At 43.4% G+C, this 26,286-nt stretch overlaps 1 protein-coding gene and 1 non-coding gene across 2 annotated transcripts; one reads left to right on the top strand and one right to left on the bottom strand.

The window, feature by feature from the left end:
* Positions 1-238: 238 nt before the first annotated feature.
* On the bottom strand, positions 239-2,511 carry LOC122554747 (probable ATP-dependent RNA helicase DHX34). The gene is made up of 2 exons (XM_043700122.1): positions 2,340-2,511; positions 239-546 (listed from the first exon to the last, which is right to left on the bottom strand). The coding sequence occupies exons 1-2, from the start codon at positions 2,503-2,505 to the stop codon at positions 254-256; spliced, it is 459 nt and encodes a 152-aa protein (XP_043556057.1). The 5' UTR covers positions 2,506-2,511; the 3' UTR covers positions 239-253.
* Positions 2,512-20,542: 18,031 nt separating this feature from the next.
* On the top strand, positions 20,543-20,615 carry trnar-ccu. Its single transcript has one exon. It is a non-coding gene; the product is annotated as a tRNA-Arg (tRNA).
* Positions 20,616-26,286: the final 5,671 nt, after the last annotated feature.

The following is a 26,286-nucleotide window of genomic DNA, read 5'->3' as shown; positions in this document are numbered from 1 at the left end:
CACACACACACATCGGAACAACACAGGCTGCACAATGCAGGGGGAGGGACACACACACACACACACACATCGGAACAACACAGGCTGCACAGTGCAGGGGGAGGGACACACACACACACACACCCTCACACACACACATCGGAACAACACAGGCTGCACAGTGCAGGGGGAGGGACACACACACACACACACATCGGAACAACACAGGCTGCACAGTGCAGGGGGAGGCACACTCTCACACACACACATACACTCACACTCCCTCACAGACACATGACACTTGAGCACTGACACACACGGGAGATGTGCTCAAACACATGTGCACAGACACACACAAACACGGCCTGCTCACCTGTAGCCAGCCCTCAAAGGCATTGAGCAGGGTAAAGGGGTCTCCCTCCTCGCTCTCCAGGGTGGCCCGGGCTGCTGAGCGGTCAGGCTCCCCCTGCCTGAGGCGGACGAAGGGGGACTGCAGGCTGAGAGCTGCAGCCAAGCTCAGCACTGGCTCCACCAGCAAGAAGGGACAGGCCAGGATCAGCATCTTCCCTGAGGGACAGAGAGACAGTGTTATCGCTCGATTCCCCCTTCCTGATTAAACCCCTCGGCCTGGAATATAACCCCTCGATTCCCCCTTCCTGATTAAACCCCTCGGCCTGGAATATAACCCCTCGATTCCCCTTCCTGATTAAACCCCTCGGCCTGGAATATAACCCCTCGATTCCCCTTCCTGATTAAACCCGTCGTCCCGGAATATAACCCCTCGATTCCCCCTCCTGATTAAATCGCTTTATCTCACTCTGGAATAGAATCACTGACTTACCACCCAGCAAGCATTCCCGAGGTCTGCGATTTTGACCTGAATGTGATCAGCGTTGCGTGGTTCCAAAGGACTCAACAGAAAATCGGAAGCAGAAAAGGATTCTGAGGGAGAGGGGAGCACATGTCAGAGTCCCTGGATAAACCACATTGTTCCAGATGAAGCCCTCCCTCCCCCTCACTCACTCTCTCACACACACTCACTCTCTCGCTCTCTCACTCCCTCTCCCTCCCTCATTCCTCCCCCCCCCCCCCCCCCCCCCCCCCCCCCCCCCCCCCCCGGCGCCGACCTGGGGTATAACCCCTCGATTCCCCCTTCCTGATTAAACCCCTCGGCCTGGAATATAACCCCTCACTCCCCCTTTCTTCCCTGAGGGACAGAGCTAGAATATAACCCCTCGATTCCCCCTTCCTGATTAAACCCCTCGGCCTGGAATATAACCCCTCGATTCCCCCTTCCTGATTAAACCCCTCGGCCTGGAATATAACCCCTCGATTCCCCCTTCCTGATTAAACCCCTCCCACACAAAGGTGGGGGAACAACCTCTCCCCCCGTCGTGTCCGCCTCGTCTGTTTCAATAAGGTGGCCTCTCATCCCTCTAAACTCCAAGGGGGTATGTGCTCCAACTTACTCACCCTCTCCTCGTGAGAGGGTCCCTCCATCCCTGGGATCGGCCGAGGGAACCTTCTCTGCACTGTCTCCAAAACCCGATCTATCTCTGCTTGGATACGGGGCCCCGAAACTTCAGTGTTCCAGGTGTGCTCTGACACAGGTCTTGTGTAGTTGTAGCAAAATCCTCCCAATGTTTATACTTTATTCCCTTTGAATTAAAGACCAATGTGCCCTTCCCTACTGGACAAAGAGACCTTGGAGTGCAGGTTCATAGCTCCTTGAAAGTGGAGTCTCAGGTAGATCGGATAGTGAAGGAGGCGTTTGATATGCTTTCCTTTAGTGGTCAGGAGTCCAGGAGTTGGGAGGTCATGTTGCGGCCGTATCCGTGAGGCCACTTTGGGAATACTGCGTTCGATTCTGGTCTCTCCGCTACAAGGAAGGATGTTGGGAAAGGGTTCAGGAAAGAGAAACAAGGATGTTTGCCAGGGTTAGAGCTACAGGGAGAGGCTGGATAGGCTGGGGGCTGTTTTCCCCGGAGCGTCGGAGGCTGAGGGGTGACCTTATAGAGGTTTATAAAATCATGAGGGGGGGGCATGGATAGGGTAAGTGGGGGAGCCCAGAACTAGAGGTTTATAAAATCACGAGAGGGACATGGATAGGGTAAATAGACAAGGTCTTTTCCCCCTGGGGTGGGCGCTACGAGGATAATTTAGCACGGCCAATCCACCCTAACCTGGATTTGAAACCAGAGCACCCAGAGGAAACCCACGCAGACACGGGGTGGGGGGAGAGAATGAGCGATGTAGAGGGTGACGCACAGGGTCAGGAAGGGGGTAACAAGGGGGAATCAGACTGAGAGCGATGGGGGGGGGGGCAGGAACGGAGGTGGAGAGAGGGACAGCGACCTTACCAATGACCACGTCGACAGGGAGCTGGGCAAGGAGTCTCCCAACGGCTGTCAGCTCTTCCTCCGTGTCTAGGGCGCCCTGTTCCTGCAGGTACTGGACGGCTGTCTCCACGCTGGCCAGGGGTGGGGGCTCGATGAAGGGGAAGCTGCGTGGGTTCCCCAGCCCCATGCTCTTCATCTGGGGAGGACAAAGCAGCAAAACACCCACCCGTCGCACATTATTGAGGCACTGACATCCTGCGTCTGACACGCCCTCACGGCAGCTGGGATCGTCAGGAATGTCCGGCTGAGCTCCGACACTCCCTCCCTCCCAACCCGTGGTGCAGGCTCGAAGGGCAGAATGGCCTACTCTTGCACCTATTGTCTATTGTCTACATTTAGTATTTCAATAATTCTTGCCTGTGTGTGTAAATTCCATTCGTTGTCCTATCCCTAAACAGCCCTATGCTGCTTCTACACTTTTACTACATAAATAGCCCTGTGATTTCTATTTTATAAAAGCTGCTAGTTTGCTCATATTTGCTTCTCATTTTTTTTCTTACTTCCCCTTTGAACATTCTAAACTCAGCCAAACTCTCCCTTATATTGTTGACCTGACATCTATTGTGTACATCTTTTTCTGTTTCATCCCTTTCATCCAGATGAAGTAACTTAATTGGATCTAGTATTATTTGGCGAATATTTAGGGCCATTTTTTTGATCATTCTATCACAAAGATTAAGGTAACACTGGAGCAGGACAAGGAGCAATAAGTAAAGATAGGCAATAAGTGCTGGCCAGCCAGTGATGCCTGTGTCTCTCAGGGGAATTAACAAACTACCTAATGTAAAAATAATTACCTAGGGGAACAACAATTTGAAAGGGATGGGATGTGATCAGGATGTGGCCCAGAAAAATTGAAATCAACAATTGGCAGGAAAAACTGTAATAGATTGTCAACCAATTAGAACTCTCCTCTTATACAGAGTAAGGATTTATTTATTTCTCTTTATTGATATTCTTGTGAATTGTCCTGATGAGTGCAAGATGAAACACTTTACCAATCTGTGCCTTTTTCAGCAATTCTCAAGATTTGTACGTCTAAATAACTGTTTGAAATTATTCCTGTTCCATTGCTTTAGTGTTTAAATCTACTTTGTGGTCATGATTTACATAGAGCCTGAAGGAAGTAGTTACAAGAGCAAGACTGAGACCAGGAATATTTCAGTGAGTAATTCACCCCCTGACTCCCCAAAGCTTATCCACCATCTCCTAGGCACAAGTCAGGAGTGATGGAATACTCTCCATTTGCCTGGATGGGTGCAGCTCCAACAACACACTAGAAGCTTGACTCCATGCAGGGCTTATTGGCATCACGCCCATTGTGTTCACTCTTTCCAGCACTGATGCTCAGTAGCAATTGTGTATAGTAGCTACATGATACACTGAAGAAATTCATCAAAGTCTCTTCAACAGCATCTTCCAAACCCATGATCGCTATCATCTCAAAGGACCAGGGTAATAGATATGTGAAAACACCACCATCTGCAATTTCCCCTCCAAACCACCCACCATGCCAATTTGGAGATATATAACTATTCCATCATTGTCGCTGGGTCAAAATCTTGGAATTCCCTCCTTAAGAGCATGGTGGGCCAACCTATAGCAGGTGGACTGCAGCGGTTCAAAAAGGCAGCTCCCCACCTCCTGCTCAAGGACAAGTAGGGACTGGCAATAAATGCTGGCCAGCCAGCAATGCCCATGGCCCACAAGTGGATAGACTAAAAACAAGTAGACTGGATGTCTGGGCTATTGATCTCGATGCATACCAGAGCTTCCACAGTAGCTGGGGAATTTAAGCTCTGTTAATTAAATAAACCTGCAGTTAAAAGCTGCCTTTTGCAAACTGGCCAATTTTTGTTAAAATCAGTATGGTTTACCCATGTCATTATAGGAGAAAAGCTGAAATCCTTAGCTGGTCTAACTTGCAAATTAGTTCAGACATGCAGACTTCTTAGGATTGAGTATATGCATTATTGGTTCAGAAAATGAAAATTTTCATCTTGTACAAACCTAATTTAATTTGTAATTTGTAGCTGAGAGCAACAGTTTAAATACTATATTTGCCAGCCTCAAGCAAGGTTTTCTCAAGACCTCCAAGAAAAGGGTAGCTTAATTAAGAATGAGTGCTGAAATTGGATAATCATTTTGTGATGAAGACAGAGCTGTTTTGTTAGGAGCATATATATGAGGGCAATGTATTGGTGATTTAGCACTTGAGTGTGACTTAGAATAGCATGCCAGAGTTGACTGCTTCAGGAAGTGCATGGGAAGAAAGGCTGGGATGCTTTTGCCTCAAGTTTTACAGCTTTGCTACAGGTGTATAAGCTGGTTAATTGGTGAGTCTTTGGTAAGTAATTAAGTTCTATGCATTTCCAAAGAATTAAAATATACTATTTTGAGCAAGAGTTGAGCTGAGAGGATGAAAGTCATGGATTGAGAGATGTACAGGACATTTGTTTGGCTGCTTTTGGAATATTGTGTGCAGTTCTGGTCTTCCTTCTTTCGGAAGGACGTTGCGAAACTTGAAAGGGTTCATAAAAGATTTACAAGGATGCTACCAGGGTTGGAGGGCTTGAGCTGTAGAGAGAGGCTGAATAGGCTGGGGCTGTTTTCCCTGGAGCATTAGAGGCTGAGGGGTGACCTTATAGAGGTTTATAAAGTCATGACCAAACCACTTTCAAACATATCAAGGAGGTAGACTAGACCCTAACTTTTGTCTAGTTTAAAGGCAAGTGCAAGGTGTTGTATTCCAGTTGTGATCTTACAGAGGTTTGTAAAATCTTGAGGGGCATGGATAGGATAAATAGACAAGGTCTTTTCTTTCGGTTGGGGAAGTCCAGAACTAGAGGGCATAGGTTTAGAGTAAGAGGGGAAAGATTTAAAAAGGACCTAAGGGGTGACTTTTTTATGCAGAAGGCAATGTGTGTAAGGAATGAGCTACCAGTGGAAATGGTGGACACTGGTACAATTATAACATTTAAAAGGCATCCGGATGGGCATATGAATAGGAAGGGTTTAGAGGGAAATTGGCTTGGTGTGGCAAATATGATTAGATTAATCTAGGATATCTGGTCGGCATGGATGAGTTGGACTGAAGAGTTTATTTCCATGTTGTACATCTCTATGACCCAATGACAACTGGCAGCAGAGTAACATCACAATCTGCAACATGATATGCGTGCAGGGAAAGCAATTGATTAATGAACAGGTAGGTAATTCTAGACTTTAAAGTAAAAGTAAGGTCTTTAGTTTGTGTTCATGGCTCTCATCTTTTTTCTTAGAACATGTTGTGGATCAAGCTGTATTTCATTTGGTAATATGATTAGATAGATTAGATAGATAGATTACTTACAGTGTGGAAACAGGCCCTTCGGCCCAACAAGTCCACACCGACCCGCCGAAGCGCAACCCACCCATACCCCTACATCCACCCCTTTAACCTAGCACTACGGGCAATTTAGCATGGCCAATTCACCTGACCCGCACATCTGCTGGAAAAACACAGCAGGCCAGGCAACATCCGAGGAGCAGGAGAATCGATGTTTCGGGCATAAGCCCTTCTTCAGGAATGAGGCTGGTGTGCCAACCGGGCTGAGATAAAAGGCAGTGCTAACCACATATGTAATGAGACCGGTTTAATAAGTTATCACCGAGCAAAAGATCCTCTCGGAAACAGAGATCACAACGCGATAGAATTTATGACTCACAACAAAGATATATCTAAAAGTACAATAAATATTCTGGGAAGGGGATAAACTAACCACAATAGGGTAAATGGACAAGGTCTTTTTCCTGGGATGGGGGAGTTCAGAACTAGAGGGCATAGGTTTAGGGTAAGAGGGGAAAGATATTAAAGAGACCTAAAGGGCGACATTTTCACGCAGAGGGTGGACTGCCAGAGGAACCGGTGGAGGTTGGTACAATTGCAACATTTAAAAGCATCCGGATGGGTATATGAATAGAAAGGGTTTGGAGGGATAAGGCTTGGTGCTGGCAAGTGGGGCTAGATTAGGTTGGGATATCTGGTCAGCATGGACGAGTTGGACCGAAGGGTCTGTTTCCGTGTTGTACATCTCTTTGACTCTATGACCCTCTCAAATAGGGGGATTGTTTCATGATCAAAGGGTAAATAAGTGAGATCCTACTCATTGATTTTTAGAAGAATGAAAGATCATTCTTCTGTCATTGAAATATCATTGCAACTGATAGGATTCTTAAGAAGCTTGACAAGGTAAATTCTGAAGTGATTTTTCCCCTCATAGAAGATTCTAGAACCAGAGGCAGATTCTCAGAATAAAAGGGAGCCAATTTACTACTGAGACGAGGTGGAATTTCTTCTCACGAGGAGTTTTGAGTTTTGGACTTCCTTACCACAGAGAGCTGTGGGGGCAGAGTCCTTTTGTATACTTAAGGCTGAGAGAGACAGAATCTTGATTATTCAGGGTATCAAGGGTTAAAGGGAAAGGGCAAGAAAGTGGACGTAAGAAATATTGGATCAGCCATAATCCTCTTGGAAAAGGCTTGAGAGGCTGAATGGCCTGCTCCTCTTCTTATTTATTATAATCCAATTAAAAGAGAAATCATACAGCATGGGAAATACTTGCGGCAAACTAGAGAACTGGAAAAGTTGTAAAACTAACAAAGGTGACCAAAAACAGGAGGGCGAAAATAATCTTTGAGGGTGAACTGTCAAATAATATAAGAATTGACACTAAGACCAGTAAAAAGAAAGAGAGCGGCCAAAGTAAACAGAGGTCACTTATAGAATGAGACTGGAGAAATAGTGATGGGGAACTAGGAAGTTATGTGGGTGATATGCTGGCAAGGATAGTGGATTGGCTCATTAACAGATAACAGATTGTTGGATAATGGTAGGGAGTCAGGTGATTTCAGGATGGCAAACTATAACTAGTGGGGTGCCACAGGGATCAGTGCTGGAGACCACAATTAGTTACAACATATATTAATGATTAGATGATGGAAATGAACGTATTTTGCAAGTTTGTAGATAATGCAAAAATAGGGGCAGAAGTAAGTGCTGAGGATGACTCAAACAGTGATTTAGATGAAATCATAGAATTCCAACAGTGCAGTTTGAGGCCATTCAACCCATCATGTCTGCACTAACCCTCCGAAGAGCATCCCATCTAGACCCAGCCCCCAACCTATTCCTGTAACCCTGCATTAACCATGGCTAATCCTCCTAACCTGAACACTATGGGCAATTTAGCTTGGTCAATCTACCTGACCTGCACATCTTTGGACACTGGGAGGAGACTGGAGCACCTGGAGAAAACCCACGCAGACACAGGGAAAATGTGCAAACTCCACATAGGCTGAGGGTAGAATCAACCCCATGTCCTGGCACTCTGAGTCTGCAGTGCTAATAGGTTCAATGGGTGGACAAAATCCTGGCTGATGGAATATAATGTATGAAAATATGAGATTATGTACTTTGGCAGGAGGAATAGTTGCGTAATATTTAAATGAAGGAAGACTGCAGAAAGCTACCGCCCTCTTGACCTGCAATCTTCTTCCCGACCTCTCCGCCCTCACCCCCTCTCCGGTCTATCACCCTCACCCTCACCTCCTTCCACCTATCGTATTCCCAGCGCCCCTCCCCCAAATTCCTTCCCCCCTACCTTTTATCTCGGCCCGCTTGGCACAGCAGCCTCATTCCTGAAGAAGAGCTTATGCCCGAAACGTCAATTCTCCTGCTCCTCGGATGCTGCCTGGCCTGCTGTGTTTCTCCAGCACCACATTTTTCAACTTTTGTGTCAAGGAGAGTGGAATCTAAAAATATGCAAGTCTTTTTAAAACTGTACAAGGCTTTAGTCAGATCTACTGTGAACAGTTTTGGGCCCCTTTTCCAAGGGAAGATCTACAGGCATTGGAGGCAGTGCAGAGCAAGCTGATCTGGGTAAATAGGGGCTTCTTCTGAGAGGAGGTTCAGTAAGAGATTGAGCATTTACTCATTGATGTTTAGAAAAATGGGAGGAAACCTTATTGAAACATACAGGATTCTTTGTGGGATTGAGAGGGTAAATGTGGGAGAGTCAAAGACAGGGATGAGGAGGAATTTCTTCTCACAGAGAGTAGTGGATCTGTGGAAGTCTTTACTGCTGAGGGTTGACAAGGCTGGCATTGTGAAGGCTGAGATTTAATTAGTAAGGGAATTAAGTGTAATGGGGCAAAGGCAGGAAAATGGAGTTGAGGATTATCAGATCCGCCATGATCACACCGAATGGCAGACCAGAGGTGATGGATTGAATGGCCTACCTGGGCTCCTATGTCTTATAGTCTTATTTCAATGTGTTTAACTGCCCTCTGAAATGCCCTAACAAGTCAAACTCTCTCAAGGGAAATTAAGGGCAATAAATGATGACATTGTCAGTGATGCGCACATCCATATTACACATGAATTGAAAAAATGTCTTGTTCCCAAGTATAAAGGACTCCTTAATACAATTGCTTATTGTGTCATTTCTGACATACAGAGTACACTAGGCATATGAGTCTGAGGCAATGATTTGTTGGTGCCTGTTTCCTCCAGTGATTTGACTGGTTTTGGTCCTGAATTTGGGGGATACTTGGTTAACATTGGATAGCAAGGTTCGATCTTTCTCTCAAGTCATTTTGAGACAATTTCACAAGGTTGATAAAAAAGCTATTTGTGATAAATTGTTTCTCGTTTGTTTGGCTACAGCAGGTAGTAATCTCTCTTCCTCTTGGCTTACCTTTGACACTGTCAAATTTATTTTCGAACCACTCTGTTAATATCTTCTGACAAAGAGAAAGTTGCCTTTTTTTCAGCCTGACATTGTGTCTTTGCTCATGTGGCTGTCTTAATATCAGTTCTTTGCTTCCAAAGTCCAATATCCCAGGGATTGGTCCTGATTATTGAGACCTAGGCCAAAGGCAGACTGGGCTTCATTGATATGGAGATTAAGTCTGATCAACAACTCGTTGAGGACTTTCACAAGACAGAGAATTATACTGTTCCTCTTCAGACCCTATGGGTTGTTTAAACCTCGGTACTGTACATTCATGTATTTTAAGGCAACTTGTCATGATTTATTATAATAAAAAACTTCACCTTCAGTTCAAAATGAAATAACCATTTCAAGTCAACTAAGCCCCTTTCTAATTTTTGATATGGAAGGAAATGGAAGACTTGCATTTGAAATATAGTATTTTGAGACCTCGAATGCTTGAAAGTACTTTCTAACCAATTTTGAAATGTAGTTACTGAAAGAACCTTTAATCCTGTCTAAGAAGCATATAAAGAATATGACTCTTTTGTGCATTTAGCAAATTTATTTTGGGGCTGTTGGCCCATTTGGTGTGAATTCATACTTGACTGGTGAACTGTTCAGCAGACATAGTCTATTTAAGTTACTGTCTTTCTGGTTTTAACAACAGCAATTAGCATTTATATGACAAACTTAATTTGACATCCTTAAGTCCTCCACAGAAGTGATAAAAAGCAAAACTTTATTCCTCTTTTGCACAAATGTTTCCAATTGCCCCACAATTAATTATTGGTCAAAGAAATACCAACTCCAATGCTTTAAAATGCATTTACTGAACCTGTCATTTATTACCTGATGGTATGTAAGCAGATGAAGGTAATCTCCTGAACAAATAGGCAATAATGGTAATGCCACAAAAGTGATAAAATCAGGGTGACCAATTTTTAACTTCCATCATCTGGTTTTAATACTTGAGACCTTTCATGGATTAAAATGGTTTTAAAAGGGGAAAAAGCATTGACTTAAGTGGTCACCTGACCATGTTGCGCCAAGCTCATGAAATCAATGTGAGCTAAACAAAGACAATTTGAGTTGAAATTAGTATCTTATTAAAGGCATTCAGTCAAGGCACTCAAAGATCAGCAAGGTGGCCTTTGTGTGGAGGCGCAAGAGATGGAGGAGATACTAAACGAGTATTTTGCATCAGTGTTTGCTGTGGAGAAGGACATGGAAGATATAGAATGTAGGGAAATAGATGGTGACATCTTGAAAAATGTCCATATTACAGAGGAGCAAGTGCTGGATGTCTTGAAACACATTAAAGTGCATAAATCCCCAGGACCTGATCAGGTGTACCCTAGAACTCTGTGGGAAGCTAAAGATATTTGTATTATCGATTTGTCTCACAACACAAAACTTCCACTAAGGAGGAACTCAAACTAGGAGACTAGATATCTTAACCCTTAGAGTCATAGAGTCATAGAGATGTACAGCACAGAAACAGACTCTTCCGTCCAACTTGTCGGTGAGCTAACAGAAGACTGAAGGTTGGCTAACGTGGTGGTAAGGACAAGCCAGGGAACTATAGACCAGTGAGCCTGACCTCAGTGATGGAAAAGTGTTGGAAGAATCCTGAGGGACAGGATTTACATGTATTTGGAAAGGCAAGGACTGATTAGGGATAGGCAACATGGCTTTGTGCGTGGAAAATCATGTCTCACAAAATTGCTTGAGTTTTTTGAAGAATTAACAAAGGGGATTGATGAGGGCAGAGCAGTAGATGTGATCTATGTAGACCTCAGTAAGGCATTCAACAAGGTTCCCCATGGGAGACTGGTTAACAAGGTTAGATCTCATGAAATATAGGGAGAGCTAGCCATTTGGATACAGAACTGGCTCAAAGGTAGAATACAGAGGGTGGTAGTGGAGGGTTGTTTTTCAGACTGGAGGCTTATGACCAATGGAGTGCCACAAGGATCGGTGCTGGGTCCACTACCTTTCATCATTTATATAAATGATTTGGATGTGAGCATGAGAGGCATAGTTAGTAAGTTTGCAGATGACACCAAAATTGGAGGTGCAGTGGACAGCAAAGAAGGTTACCTTGGATTTCATTAGGATCTTGATCAGATAGGCCAATGGGCTGAGGAGTGGCAGATGGAGTTTAATTTAGATAAATGTGAGGTGCTGCATTTTGGGAAAGCAAATCTTAGCAGGACTTATGCACTTAATGGTAAGATCCTAGGGAGTGTTGCTGAACAAAGAGACCTTGGTGTGTAGGTTCATATCTCCTTAAAAGTGGAGTCGCAGGTAGATAGGATAATGAAGAAGGCATTTGGTATACTTTCCTTTATTGGTCAGAGTATTGAGTAAAGGAGTTGGGAGGTCATGTTGAGGCTCTACAGGACATTGGTTAGGCCACTGTTGGAATATTGTGTGCAATTCTGGTCTCCTTCCTATCAGAAAGATGTTGTAATACTTGAAAGGGTTCAGAAAAGATTTACTAGAATGTTGCCAGAGTTGGAGGACTTGAGCTATAGGGAGAGGTTGAATAAGCTGGGGCTGTTTTCCCTGGAGTGTCGGAGGCTGAGGGGTGACCTTACAGAGGTTTGTAAAATCATGAGGGGCATGGATAGGGTAAATAGACAAGGTCTTTTCCCTGGGGTGGGGGAGTCCAGAACTAGAGGGCATAGGTTTAGGGTGAGAGGGGAAAGATATAAAAGAGACCTAAGAGGCAACTTTTTCACACAGAGGATGGTGCGTGTGTGGAATGAGCTGCCAGAGGAAGTGGTGGAGGCTGGTACAATTGCAACATTTAAAAGGCATCTGGATGGATATATGAACAGGAAGGGTTTGGAGGGATATGGGCCGGGTCCTGGCAGGTGGGACTAGATTGGGTTAGGATATCTGGTCAGCATGGATGAGTTGGACTGAAGGGTCTGTTTCTGTGCTGTACATCTCTATGACTCCATGATTCTAAGGGCGAAGATATCTAGTCTCCTAGTTTGAGTTCCTCCTATGTGGATGTTTTGTGTTGTGAGACAAAAGTCCTGTACGGCTTATCTAGTTTAGGAGAAACAATGATACTAATCATGGGAATACACAACTGAACTCTTTCAGGCAAAGACTAGAGAGAAACAAAACTAAATTTCGAATAAAATGTACGGCACACCCTTTTTCTATCACTCTACCCCTCCCTCCCTGCTTTCTCCTCAACATCTGGAAAGCCAACACTGGTACTGAAACAAATCAGAGAAACATCCACTTGCCAAGAACTTCGAGAATTTTGCAAAATTCTCTGCAGCTATAATCTCAAGTTCAACTAAAACAATTCAAGGCCTCCGAGAACTTATTAAATTATTTATTCTTGAATTTCCTTGTTGTACTAGACACTCTTACCTGTTTATACTTTATGAATACTTTTGTGGAGTGTTAAGTGTAACATTTTGTCAGCCCAGATTTTGCAATCAGGATTCAAAAGAAATTTCCAATTTGCAAAAAAATAGGCATTCACATTTAAATGAGATTTCCCCCATCGATTACCAGCAGCCTTTTGAAGCTGTCTTGGGCAATCCAATGATCCACACAAACTGGGAAATCAGCAATGTGATTAAATCCAGCTTTTTAGCAGAATGTGCAGTGTTCTGCAATTTCAGGCTCCTGTGGCCTCTTTAAAAAACTAAGGGAAGGGAATCGTACATGTGGTGTCACAGCTGAGTCGGAAGGTAGGGGAATAGGGAGCCAGGTTGTGGAGGGATACGGTGGTGAGGTGGTTGGGATAGGATGCCAGATGGTAGTGGACTATGAGGGTAGGTGGGAGAGGGGTCTAAAGGACTAGAATGACAGTTATGGTCGACCAAAACTTCGGGTCAGGGGTGTGTCGGGTTTGAGTGAGCTGTGCTTTGAGGGGTATGGCGTGACCACCAGGACTGGATTGGGAGTGTGCCAATGAGTTGGGGAGTGTGTTGAGTTTTGCGTTGGAGGGGTCAGTTCTGGGGATGGAATTTGGATCCTGTTATTGGAGGGGGTGGAGGTGTGGGCGCTGGGGGAGAAGGTGAGACCTGGAGGAGGGTTTTAGATGCAGCAGGAATAGTCGAGGTTGGAGATGGAGGGTCAAAATGTGATGGAGATGGATTTGGGGGATGTTATATCTGTGGGGGCTTAATGGCGAGGCTGAGGTTCATGTAATAGTTAATCAAGAGATGGAATAGGTTTCTAATCCTCTGTTTCTCCTATGTAACTATTCAGCATCAGGAAGATGGAACACTCTGGAATTTCCATCCCTAACTTAGAATTGGGGATTTGTTTCAAAGGGTTGTGGAGAGTAAATACACTGAGGAGATTTCAACTTTCCGAATAATTCTCACCGAGTTAGAGTGTGGGGACTTTCACATCACCCTGACACACACCAATCAACTTTGCTGCGATTTTTTGGGACTATATTGTCCTCAAGGTTAATAACTAATGAAATTCCTCTTTCTTTCACTCAGGGAAATCTTGTAATTAACTCCTTTACTTTGACAAGGATTCTGTTTTAATTATAGTGTGAGATAGCTACGCCCCAGAAGGGACAAAGGAAGTATGTTTTGCATTCGAAGGTGGGGTCAAAAGATTCGACCACCCCACCCCTCACTCTGCCTCATCAGATCATGATGGGCGATGCAGGCGCATTTTTAAGTAATAAGCTTGAATTATCTTGAGTTGTAATTTGTTTGCATGCATGGTCACTTATTTTGTAAATGACAGTAAGTCATGACAATTTGAAAGTACTTCCTCTGGCAGAAAACACATTTTGACATCCAGTATCCATGAAAAACTCTATATAAATGTAAGTCTGTCTTTTGATTAGCATGAAACATCAGTAGGAAGAGAAAATATGAAAATAATATCAGGGCCCTATTGAATAAATTTGTTTCTGGCAGAGTAGCCTATTTGTCCCACATCTATTCCAATTCATTTCAAGCCTGGTTGATGATGCTCTTGAACAGACATGGTAAACCTGTTTCCATTGCAAATGCACATTTACTTGCATTCAGAAAGAAGGACGTAAAAAAGGGACACAGTTATAAGGGGATGGATAAAAGACTGTTTCCACACTGTAAGTAATCTAATCTAATCTAATATCATCAGATCACAGTTTTCACCTGCATGTGGGCATAGAACATCAATCTGTCTTCATTTAGTGGTTATGTCATTGCACAAAATAGACCAGTTGAACTGGATAGTAATTAAAATATCTTTATTCTGACACTTCTAAGTATAATTCATTTATTGATGAAAAGGTTCATTCAATTTCAGTGCTCTTGCAACATGCATAGAAATAATTACTTCCTCATAAATAGCTGTACATTTCCTATCATGAAGAGTTGGAGGATGCCTCTTGGAATACTGAGTTCATTCTACTTTTTGTTGTTGCAACCTCTAATCTTCAAATTATTTTTTAAGCGAGCTATACACAAGACACGAGACTCAGTGGTAGAATTGACAGTTGTCTACTGTTCACATTGTTACGCATGTTTTGACAGTAGCTGACACTTGCATCAATAATTTAAGGAATTTACAAAAAGGTTGAATACATAAAAAGCAGCAGCTTTATTGTGGAGAAGCTTTCCAAGCTGCTTTTTTTTTAGCAATTTAATATAGCTGTCTAACCATCAGAATTCAAGACTGTGACAAAGTGTAATCTCATTAAAATAAAAAAGTGTTAAGGAAAAAAATAACCTATTTAAGGTTAGACAACTTACTGCTCCTTCAGCTACAAATTGACAAAAGATGTGTACGAATCCATGATGGTATCTTTTTCATCTATGCTTGTGTTAGTTAATGATGGTGAAGAAGTATGTGTCCTAGCTGGAAATTAATGAGGGATTCAATTTGACACTTTTATAGTCCTCAAAATACCACCAAATTAAACTCTGCCAATTTACTCCATTTCAAATTGAACACCATTGTGCTTTCCGAAAATCACTCAGCTCGCTATAACAGCTGGGGGTAAATATTCAACTAACTAACTAATGTTCATTCTTCCTCCTAGACTTGGACAAAGAATATAAAATAACTTTTGCAACATGATTATTTCATTGGTTAATTATACCTTTTGATTATTATGCTGCAGCTACCTATGACCCTAATCATTCTCACACTACATTGTCACTTTATACTTTGTACAGAAACTTGAGTTCCAGGTTTCAGAGCTTGAGTGGAGTTTGGAGACCGTGCAGCACAGCAGCGAGGCTGAGGGTTACATGGATAGCACTGTTTAGTGAGATGGTCCCACTGCGGCTCAAGGCAGTGGAGGAAAGAAGGGAATGGTTGTCCGCCAGACAGTCAAAGAGAAACAGGCAGGTAGTCCCCCCCATGGCCCCACCCCCAAAATCGGGTACCCATTCTGGAAGCTGAGGAAGGCACTGCTACCTCAACAGAGTGCAGACAGAGCCAGGTTTCTGGCACCACAAGCAGCCTGACTGTACATGAGGGGCGGAAGAAGAAAGCAGGAACAATCCTGATACAGAGTTTGTTCGTTAGGGGAACCAGACAGCCATTTCTGTGGCTACAGACATGACTCCAGGATGATGTGCTGCTTCTCAGGTGCCAGTCACGAACACCACTGAGCAGTTTTATGGGCATCCTAAAGGGGGAGGACAATAAGACAGATTGTGGTTCACCTGAGTATCACTGAAATAGGCAGAATGAGTCTTGTATCAAGGAGTTAGGCAATAGATTAAAGAGAAGAATCTTGAATGACACCCGGTGCTAGTGAGTACAGAAATAGGAGAATAGAACAGATGAATGCGTGGCTCTAGATTTGGTGCAGTAGGGAGAGCTCAGATTCCTGGATCATGGGGGCCATTTCTAAGGAAGGTGGGTCCTGTACCCGAGCCAGAATCAGATAAACATCCTTGTGGGTGGATTCCGAGTTGTTGGGAGGATTTTAAACGAGCTCAGTAGTGGGAGGGGTCACAGAGTTACAATAGGGTTACAATAGGGACCCAGCATACTTTACCAAATGAGAGAGAGTTTCAAGGGGGTGAGGCAAGGTTGGATGGTCTCTACTTAAATGCTAGGAGTATTATAGGGAAGGCAGATAATTTCAGTGTATGATTGATATGGAATTCTGATGTTGTTATGCTCACAGAGATGGAGATGAGGACGTGTCAGGACTGGTAACTCCACATTCCGGAATATAAGATCTTCAGGCAGAACAGAGGAAGGGGTAAAAATGGTATTGCAATATTAATTAAGGAGTCAGTTACTGCAATAAAGATGGATAGTATCTTGGAAGGGTCTTCAAATCAGGCTCTGTTGGTAGACCTTAGGAATAAAAAGGTGGCAGTCACACTGCTGCGAGTGTAATATACATTCCCAAACAGTCAGCGGGGAATATAACAGCAGATTTGTAAATGATTCACTGAGGTGTGTAATGATGGAGAAATCATAATTTAAACCTCCCCAACATGAATTGGGATAGTCATAGATGTAGAGGGAACTGATTTCTCAAAAATATATTCAGGAGAGATTTTTATACCAATTTGTAGATAGTCTTTCAGGGGAGAGTATAGTTCTGGACCTAGTTCTGGGGAATGAAGCTGGAGAGAGGTTTGAGGTGACAGTGTGGGAGTAGATTCTAGTGATAGGAAACACAACACCGTACGTTTTAAGTTTGTTATGGAAAAGGAGAAAGAAGGTCTGCAACAAAAATGCTTTGGATTGGGGAAAAGCCGTTATTTATTAAAATGGAGTGGGAATGAATACTTCAGGGTAAATCTACATCAGAACAGGGCTGGGGGTGGGAGTGGGGGTGGGGGTGGGGGGAGGGAGTGATTGTGATTCAAAACAGAATTGGTGAGTGTACAGACCCAAATGTTCCTTTAGGAGGAAACGTAGGAGCAACAATTCCAGAGGACCCTTGGTGTCTAAGAGTATTCAGGTTTGGATGAAGGAAAAGAGACACCTTTTAATATATACAATGGGAGCAAAACAGCAGAGACCCAATGTAAAGTACAGGGGGATCTTAAGGAAGCAACTAGGAAAGCAAGGAGGGGCATGAAACATAGTGGTGGGTGAGATTAGGGAGAATCACAAGATATTCTATAAGCATATCAATGGAAAGAGAATAACCAGGAAAGTGTAGGGGCCATGAGAGACCAAGGGGGCAATTTGTGCCTGGAACTGGATGACATAGATAGAGTGTAAACTGAATACCTCACATCTGTCTTTACCTGGGAAAAGGATGATGCAAGTACAGAATTTGGGAAGCAGGACTTTGAGGTTCTTGATCAGTTTGACGTAGGGAGTGAGGAGGTTTTGGCAGGTTTAAAAGTGGAAAGCTCCTCAGATCTGGATGTGCTTTATCCCAGGCTGCTGTGTGAGAGATAAGGGAGAAAATTACATGGGCTCTGATCAAGTGGTGAATTCCTCTCTGTCCAGAGGACTGGTGGAGAGGAGGACAGCTAATGTTGTTCCAATTTTCAAGAAGGGCGGTATTGATGTACCAGGGAATTACAGAACAGTGAGGCTCACATCAGTGATAGGGAAACTAACGGAGAAAATCCAAAAGGAGAGATGTAATCTCCATAAGACAGGCAAGGTTTGATCAGGGTTTACAAGAGCAGGGAGGAACTGTACAGGACTTCAGTTTGGACACAGCTGGAGTATTATAGACCAGAGAGCCTGACATCGGTGGTGGGCAAGTTATTGGAGGGAATTCTGAGGGACTGGATTTGCATGCATTTGGGAAGACAAGCACTAATTAGAGATAGTCAACATGGCTTTCTGTGTGGGAATTCACATCTCACTAACTTGATAGAGTTTTTTGACGAACTAACAAAGAGGATTTTTGAGGGCAAAGTGGTGGACGTGATCTATACGCAGTTCAGTAAGGTGTTTGACTAGTTTCCTCATGGGAGAATGGTGAGCAAGATTACATGGAATACAGGGAGAACTACCATTTGGATACAAAACTGGCTAAAGATAGAAGACAGAGTGTGGTGGTGGAGGAGAGTTGCTCTTCAGACTGGAGGCCTGTGACCAGTGGTGTGTCATAAGGATCAGTTCTGGGTTCAATGGTTTTTGTCATTTATACAAATAACTTGGATGTGAATGTAGAAGGTATAGTTAGTAAGTTTGCAGGTGACACCAAAATATGAGGTGTAGTGGACAGCGAAGAAGGTTACCTCAGAGTATAATGGGACCTTGCAATGGGCTGAGGAGTGGCAGATGGAGTTTAGCTTAGATAAATGTAAAGTGCTGTATTTTGGAAAGGCAAATCAGAGCAGGATTTATACACTTAATGGTAAGATCATGGGGAGTGTTGTTGAACAAAGAGACCTTAGAGTGCAGGTACATAGTTCCTTGAACGTAGAGTCACAGGTAGATTAGATTCCCTACAGTGCGGAAACAGGCCCTCCGGCCCAAAAAGTCCACACCGACCCTCCGAAGAGTAACCCACCCAGACCCATTTCCCTCTGACTAATGCGCCCAGCACTATGGGCAATTTTACAATGGCCAATTCACCTGACCTGCACGTCTTTGGACTGTGGGAGGAAACCCACGCAGACACAGGGAGAATGTGCAAACTCCACACAGACAGTCGCCCAAGGCTGGAATCGAGCCTAGGGCTGTGAGGCAGCAGTGCTATCCACTGTGCCACCCACATGTAGATAGGGTAGTGAAGAAGGTATTTGGTATGCTTGCCTTTGTTGGTCAGAACATTGAGTATATGAGTTGGGACGTCATATTGTGGCTGTACAGGACATTGGTTAGGCCACATTTGAAATATTGTGTGCAGTTTTGGTCTCTCTTCTATAGGATGGATGATGTGAAACTTGAAAGAGTTCAAGGGTTGGAAGGTTTGAACTATAGGAAGAGGCTGAATAGGCTGGGGCTGTTTTTTCTGGAGTGTCAGAGGCTGAGGGGTGACCTTATAGAAGTTTATAAAATCATGAGGGCCATGGAATGGATAAATAGACAAGGTCTGTTCCCTGTGTTGGTCAGGACTAGAGGGCATATGTTTAGTGTGCAAGGGGAAAGATTTAATAGGGAGCTAAGGGGCAACTTTTTCACGCAGAGGATGATGCGTGTGTTGAATGAGCTGCCAGAGGTAATGGTGGAGGCTGTTACAATAACAACATTTAAAAGGCATCTGGCTGGGTATATGAATAGGAAGGGTTTGGAGGGATATGGGCCAAATGTCGGCAAATGGAACTAGATCTGTTTCAGATATCTGGTCGGCATGGACTGAAGGGTCTGTTTCCGTGCTGTATATCTCTATAACTCTACGACTCTCTACTGTGTGCACTTCCTGCACTATAGGAAGGATGTGATTACACTGGAGGAAATTCACTGGGATGTGTTTGGCACGGAGCAGTTTAGTTATGAAGAGGGACAGCTGGATTGTTTTCTTTAAAGAAGGCTAAGAGGAGACCTGATTGAGATGCACAAGATTATGAGGGGCAAATAGGTGGCACGGTGGTTCAGTAGTTAGCACTGTTGCCTCACAGCACCAGGGACCTGGGTTCAATTCCAGCATTGGATGACAGTCTGTGTGGAGTTTTCACATTCTCCCTGTGTCTGCGTGTGTTTCCTTTGGGTGCTTCGGCTTCCTCCCACAGTCCAAAAATGTGAAGATTAGATGAATTGGCCACGCTTAATTGCCCACAGTGTCCAGAGATGGTGTAGGCTAACGGAGTAGCCAGGAGAAATGCAGATTATAGGGTCAGGACTTGGGTGGGATGCTCTTTGGAGGGTCAGTGTGGACTTGGTGGGCCAAATGGTATACTGTAGGGATTCTATGGAAAAGGAAAGGTGGGTGGAAAGCAGATGTTCCACTGAGTTGAAAGGTCAATACCGAAGAGTCAGAATTTTATGACAAAAGGTTAGAGGTTTCGAGGGGATACAAGGGAAAATGTTATCTCCCAGAGGATGGTGTGAATCTGGAATGTGCTGTCTGGGAGGGTATTTGAGGCAGGAAACCTCACAACCTTTCACACCTTCACCACTTAACTTGGATGAGCAGTTGAAATGGTGTAACATTCAAGGGTCTGGGCTAGGTGCTGAAAATGGGACTATTGTAGATTTAAAGTCATTTTTTTATTGGAGGAGACCCAATGGGGTGAAGGCCATCTTCTGTACTGTTTGATTCTATGATTCTCGAAGACAATCACGAGAGGAGTTACTGGGAAACTGTCGATATATACCGCAATGATCAACTGTTTCATCGGGGAAAGTGGGGACTGCAGACGCTGGAGATCAGAGGCACACGTTTTGACCCCAACTGTTTTGAGCTGCCTTGTCAAACTAGGGCATGTCAAAGGATAACCCTGGCTGCGTGTGTCTCCTGACAGCTCTCTGTTGCACTGATTGAGTGCTTCTTGAGGAAAGCTAGGCAGCTAATGGGACCACTTACTGTGTATAGCCCCAGTGGCCTAATGGATAAGGCACTAGCCTCCTAAGCTAGGGATTGTCGGTTCAAGTCCCATCTGGGGTGTCTAACTCTTCATGGCTTATCCTTTGACAACTTTATTTTGGGCAGCACAGTGGCTCAGTGGTTAGCACTGCTGCCTCGCAGCACCAAGGACCCGGGATCGATTCCTGCCTCGGGTGACTGTCTGTGTGAAGTTTGCATGTTCTCCCTGTGTCTGCGTGGGTTTCCTCCGGGTGGTCCAGTTTCCTCCCGCAGGTCAGGTGAATTGGCCATGCTAAATTGCCCATAGTGTTAGGTGCATTAGTCAGAGGGAAATGTGTCTGAGTGGGTTGCTCTTCGGAGGGTCGTGTGGACTGGTTGGGTCGAAGGGCCTGTTTCCACACTGTAGGGAATCTAATCTAATTATTTGGTGCAGAGCACCAACAATATCTTGAAGCATGCCTTCAATGTGAAAACCATTCAGGGGAGTCCTCCAGTGGTCGCCAGGAGACGGGTTGTGATTTGAGATGGTTTGCTGCATCCTCCACAAACTGGCCATTGTGGGTTCACAGGCCATGCCATCAGGCTTCCATCAACCAGCTCAACAAAAGGAAGAGATGGAGATGAGCAAAGAAGTACAGGACTAGAGCAGGAAGAGATCTTTCAAGCCTGCTGTGAAGTGCCGTTATATATTTCAGTTACACCACACTGTAAACTTTTGCTATAAATTCTGTGTCTTACAAAAGTGTCCTCCACAACCACCTGATGAAGGAGCGTCGCTCCAAAAGCTAGTGCTTCCAATTAAACCTGTTGGACGATAACCTGGTGTTGTGTGATTTTTAACTTTGTACACCCCAGTTCAACACCAGCATCTCCAAACCTTGTCCCTATCAAAGTGGTGTCCTTCCTCATCTGTATGTAAGGATACTAGTGAGAGGGGGTCATCTGTTTTTGTGGCTAGTTGATGTTCATGTATCCTGGTGGCTAGTTTTCTGCCTGTTTGTCCAATGTAGTGTTTGTTACAGTTCTTGCACGGTATTTTGTAAATGACATTAGTTTTGCTTTTGTCTGTATTGTGTCTTTCAAGTTCATTAGCTGCTGTTTCACTGTGTTGGTGGGTTTGTGGGCTACCATGATGCCAAGGGGTCTGAGTAGTGTCTTTCAGGAGAGTGGGAAGAATTTCCCTAAGCATTGATGATGTACCTGTCACCAGCTGAATAGCTGGCGGTGTGCAGAAACCTCAATGTGTCGGCATGGGTTTTGATGTCATGGTTAAAGTACTAGCACTGCAGATCGCGAATGTTATTTAAAAACCCAGGAGACCCACGTTCGTGATGCCATTGAACTTTGTGCAGCACTGAAGTCAGGACTTTGAGAGCGGATTCTCGACATAGAAATACAGGAGCAATTGATGGCAAGAGGTTTGCAAGTTCTCTGCATTACTGAGAAATTGTACATTGCAATCCCCCACCCACTAATGGGCCTTCTCCAACTGTTACACTCCAAAATTCAGTAAAATAGATTGTCTCACATGCAAGTTGAGCAGCAGGAAGAGAATTCCAGCTTTTATCTGTAACAGAGCAGGGAATAACAGCTTTCACATTCCAGCTTCAAGACTACTGAAAGCTAAAACTAAAATCCTGTTTCTGTGGGAGCTCGACCCCACCCATTCAGGCTGCTTCTATTGTTCCAACTTTTTAACAAAAGCCTCAAAGGCTGTTTACTTTATTGTCTTTGGCAGGCTGCACAACACCTCTGTCTCAACTTTTCTACACTAAAAACACCAGGACAATACACCTCTTAAAGCCATAGTATCAGCACAAAATTACAATAACAATAGCCATGATCTTAATCATACTAAATGGTGGAGCAGGTTCAAGGAGTGAAATAGCCTCTTCCTGTCTCACATGGTAAGATATAAGGAGCTCCAGGAATAACCATAAAGTCTACATATAAAATTAGAACCATGTTAAATTATTTATCTTGCTTTTTAAAAAACTAAATAGAATAAATTCCAGCAACAGAAATTAAATTAACACAATTTTAAATTCTGTCATTTTAAGCCAGCTCAGGCAATTGAATAAGCATCAGTTCAATTTACATGAAACATTTGTTTCTGTTTTTGGCATCAGATTATACCCATTTATAGTTAAGGTTTTAGGTTCATGTTGAATGAATAAATAGACAATAGACAATAGACAATAGGTGCAGGAGTAGACCATTCTGCCCTTTGAGCAAGCACCACCATTCATTATGTTCATGGCTGATTATCCTCAATCAGTATCCTGTTCCTGCCTTATCCCCATAACCCTTGATTTCCTTAAGAGCTCTATCCAAATCTTTCTTGAAAGTATCCAGAGACTGGGCCTCCACAGCCTTTGGGGCAGAGCATTCCATACAGCCACCACTCTCTGGGTGAAGACGTTTCTCCTCAACTCTGTTCTAAGTGGCCTATTTTTAAACTGTGTCCACTGGTTCAGGACTCACCCATCAGTGGAAACATGCTTCCTGCCTCCAGAGTGTCCAATCCTTTAATAATCTTATACGTCTCAATCAGATCCTCTCTCAGCCTTCTAAACTCAAGTGTATTCAAGCCCAGTTGCTCCCATCTCGCAGCGTAAGATAATCCTGCCATTCCAGGAATTGATCTCGTGAACCTACGCTGCACTCCCTCAATAGCCAGAATGTCTTTCCTCAAATGTGGAGACCAGAACTGCACACAATATTCCAGGTGCGGTCTCACTAGGGATGTGTACAGCTGCAGAAGGACCTCTTTGGTTCTATACTCAACTCCTTTTGTTATGAAGGCCAGCATGCTATTAGCTTTCTTCACTACCTGCTGTACCTGCATGCTTGCTTTTATTGACTGATGTACAAGAACACCTAGATCTCGTTGTACGGCCCCTTTACCTAACTTGACTCTATTTAGGTAGTAATCTGCCTTCCTGTTCTTGCCACCAAAGTGGATAACCATACATTTATCCATATTAAACTGCATCTGCCATGCATCCAATCACTCACCTAACCTGTCCAGGTCACCCTGTATTCTCCAAACATCCTTCTCACATTTCACCCTGCCACCCAGCTTTGTGTCATCAGCAAATTTGCTGATATTACTTTTAATACCTTCATCTATATCATTAATGTACATTGTAAAAAGCTGCAGTCGCAGCACTGATCCCTAGAACATTGGAAAATAATCACCAATGCATCCACGATTTCAGGAGTCACCTCCTTCAGTACCCTGGGATGCAGACCATCAGGTCCCAGGGACTTATCAGCCTTCAGACCTAACAGTCTCTCCAACACCATTTCCTGGCAAATATAAATTCCCTTCAGTTCAGGTCCTTTAGCCACTATTACATCTGGGAGGTTGCTCATGTCTTCCATAATAAATTCACCCGTTTCTGTCTTCAAGGGCCCAATTTTAGTCTTAACCTTTTTTTTTCTTTTCACTTACCTAAAAAAGCCTTTACTATCCTCCTTTATATTTTTGGCCAGTTTACCTTCGTACCTTATTTTTTCTTTGCGTATTTCCTTTTTAGTAATCCTCTGTTGTTCTTTAAAAGCTTCTCAGTCCTCCGATTTCCCACTCATCTTTGCTATGTTATACATTTCCCTTTTGTCTTTATATGGTCCTCAACTTCCCTCATCAGCCACGGCCACCCCTGCCTCCCCTTAGGATCTTTCTTCCTTTTTGGAATGAACTGATCCTACATCTTCTGCATTATACCCAGAAATGCCCAGAAATCAAATCCCATTTTTTCATCATATGGCAATCCTTGATTTTATTTGTGGTGTGAGGATAACACTGGGTTTCAAACATATTTTCATGAAATTCTTTGATGGTCTTGTCTTGGGACCATACAAAAAGTCCTGTTTTTCTGAGAAGGTGTGCCTAATTAACACATTATATGAGATGTCAAGTCTCTGACATAAATCTGTGTTTCTAGCTTTGTCTGATTGTTGATAGATCTTTACCAGTGAGCTTCACCCATCATGAGGGTCATCTTCAGCATGAATTCAACAAAAAATTGCTCACCTGGACTTGCTTTCTGCTCCCTCATATTTCTTTCCTTTCTGACTAGTCACCTTCATACATACAGTTACCCAGAACCAACTGTAATAGGTACAATAGTGACAATGTGAAGCATCTGGAAAAGAAACAGAACAAGATTAGCTGGAAGTTTAATCATCTATTCCACTAGCACACAGAAAGGAGAAAATTGAAGATAAATTCAAAGAAAGCAAACATGGAACACATTATTTTATAATATGGAAAATAATTCTATTTAGTTGTGTGTCATTACCTACATTTTTTCTCCAGCAAATGCTTGCACAGAAATTAATATCTAAGGTTAATGAAAGTGTAGTAAACAAGCAATAAACTGCAATTTTCATACACAGTTCCACTAACTGCAAGTAACTAATTAAAAAATATTATTATAAATGGCAAAGGTATAAAAACTGATACCAGCTTCACAAAGAGCAGTATTTTGTACTCTGAATCGCGGCTAATTTTAAGGAAGGCAAAATCCAAGTAGATTAAACCCACGTTGAAATCAAATAAGCAAAGCTGATGATGAAAATCTAGGCAAGAAGTAAATATCAGCTAGTCACTAAAATGAGAAGCTGTTGGATTCTCTATAGCTGCTGAAACTTTGTGCGCAAACATAGAACATTTGCAGCACAGAGGAGGCCATTCAGCCCATTGTATCTGAGTCATCCAAAAATGCATCGTCTTACTGAAACACATTTTCCAGCTCTTAATAGCCTCATAGTTAAGGCACCTCAAATGCATTCCAAGTGCATTTTTTAATGTGATGAGAGTTTTTTTCCTCCATCACTCTTTCAGACTGTAGTGCATGACCTCCACTGTCTTCTGGGTGAAAAACACCTCAATCCCCCTCTAACCCCTTTGTTAATTATGTTAATTCCATATTCACAGGTTATTGGCTTCTCTGCTAATGGTAATAAATCCTGCCTCACTGCTTTATCCAGGTTCCTCATAATTTATTCACTGCAATTAATACTTTACCCTTCAATATTCCAATGAAAACAACCTGAGCTGTCCCAACCTTTCCTTGTGGTTAAAGTTCTCTGTTCCAGGCAACATCCCTATAAATCTCTATAACGTCTTTTGTGCAGTCACATGCTCATGTAATGTGTTGACCAGAACTGTACAAGATCCTGTGGCTCTGGTCAAATGAGTATCTTATACAGTTCTGGCATAACTTCCATGCTCACAATATTGTATGTCTCAGCTAATAAAGGAATATGCAGTTTTAACCATCTTATCAAACTGTCCATCTATGTCCAGTTATGTGTGGACATTTACTGCAAGATCTCTCTGTTCCTCTACAATGCTCGGTGATGTATTTATTGTATATTCCTCTGCCCTTTTCTTGACCCTGATTACAATGCCCCACACTTGTCCAGATCGAATTTGATCTGCTACCTTTTTAGTCATATGACCGGCCACTGACCATTTTTCTGCAGTCAACTGCCTTCTTTCTCATGATCAAACGCCAATCTTTCTGTCAGGTCCAAACATCTGACTCATGTTTTTGAGATGTAAGTCTGAACTGATGATAGATGTCAAGAAAAGTAAGGGACCCACACTGAGTCCTGCAGAACACCCTGAGAAACTACCTCCCAATCACAAAAACAGCCATCAACATCAACCTTTCATTTTTTGTCAAGTTTGTTGCAACTACCCACCTATCTTTGGATTCCGTAAATCTTTACTTCCTCT

Source organism: Chiloscyllium plagiosum, chromosome 11, assembly GCF_004010195.1.
Source record: "Chiloscyllium plagiosum isolate BGI_BamShark_2017 chromosome 11, ASM401019v2, whole genome shotgun sequence".
Lineage (NCBI taxonomy): Eukaryota > Metazoa > Chordata > Chondrichthyes > Orectolobiformes > Hemiscylliidae > Chiloscyllium > Chiloscyllium plagiosum.
This window is presented reverse-complemented; position numbering and strand designations above follow the sequence as displayed.

What these genes read in the sequence shown, in the direction of transcription:
- LOC122554747 (XM_043700122.1), bottom strand. Translation starts at nt 2,505, where the DNA reads ATGGGGCTGGGGAACCCACGCAGCTTCCCCTTCATCGAGCCCCCACCC. An exon ending in CCCTGTCGACGTGGTCATTG is followed by an intron (nt 547 to 2,339) that starts GTAAGGTCGCTG and finishes TCTGTCCCTCAG; the next exon opens with GGAAGATGCTGATCCTGGCC.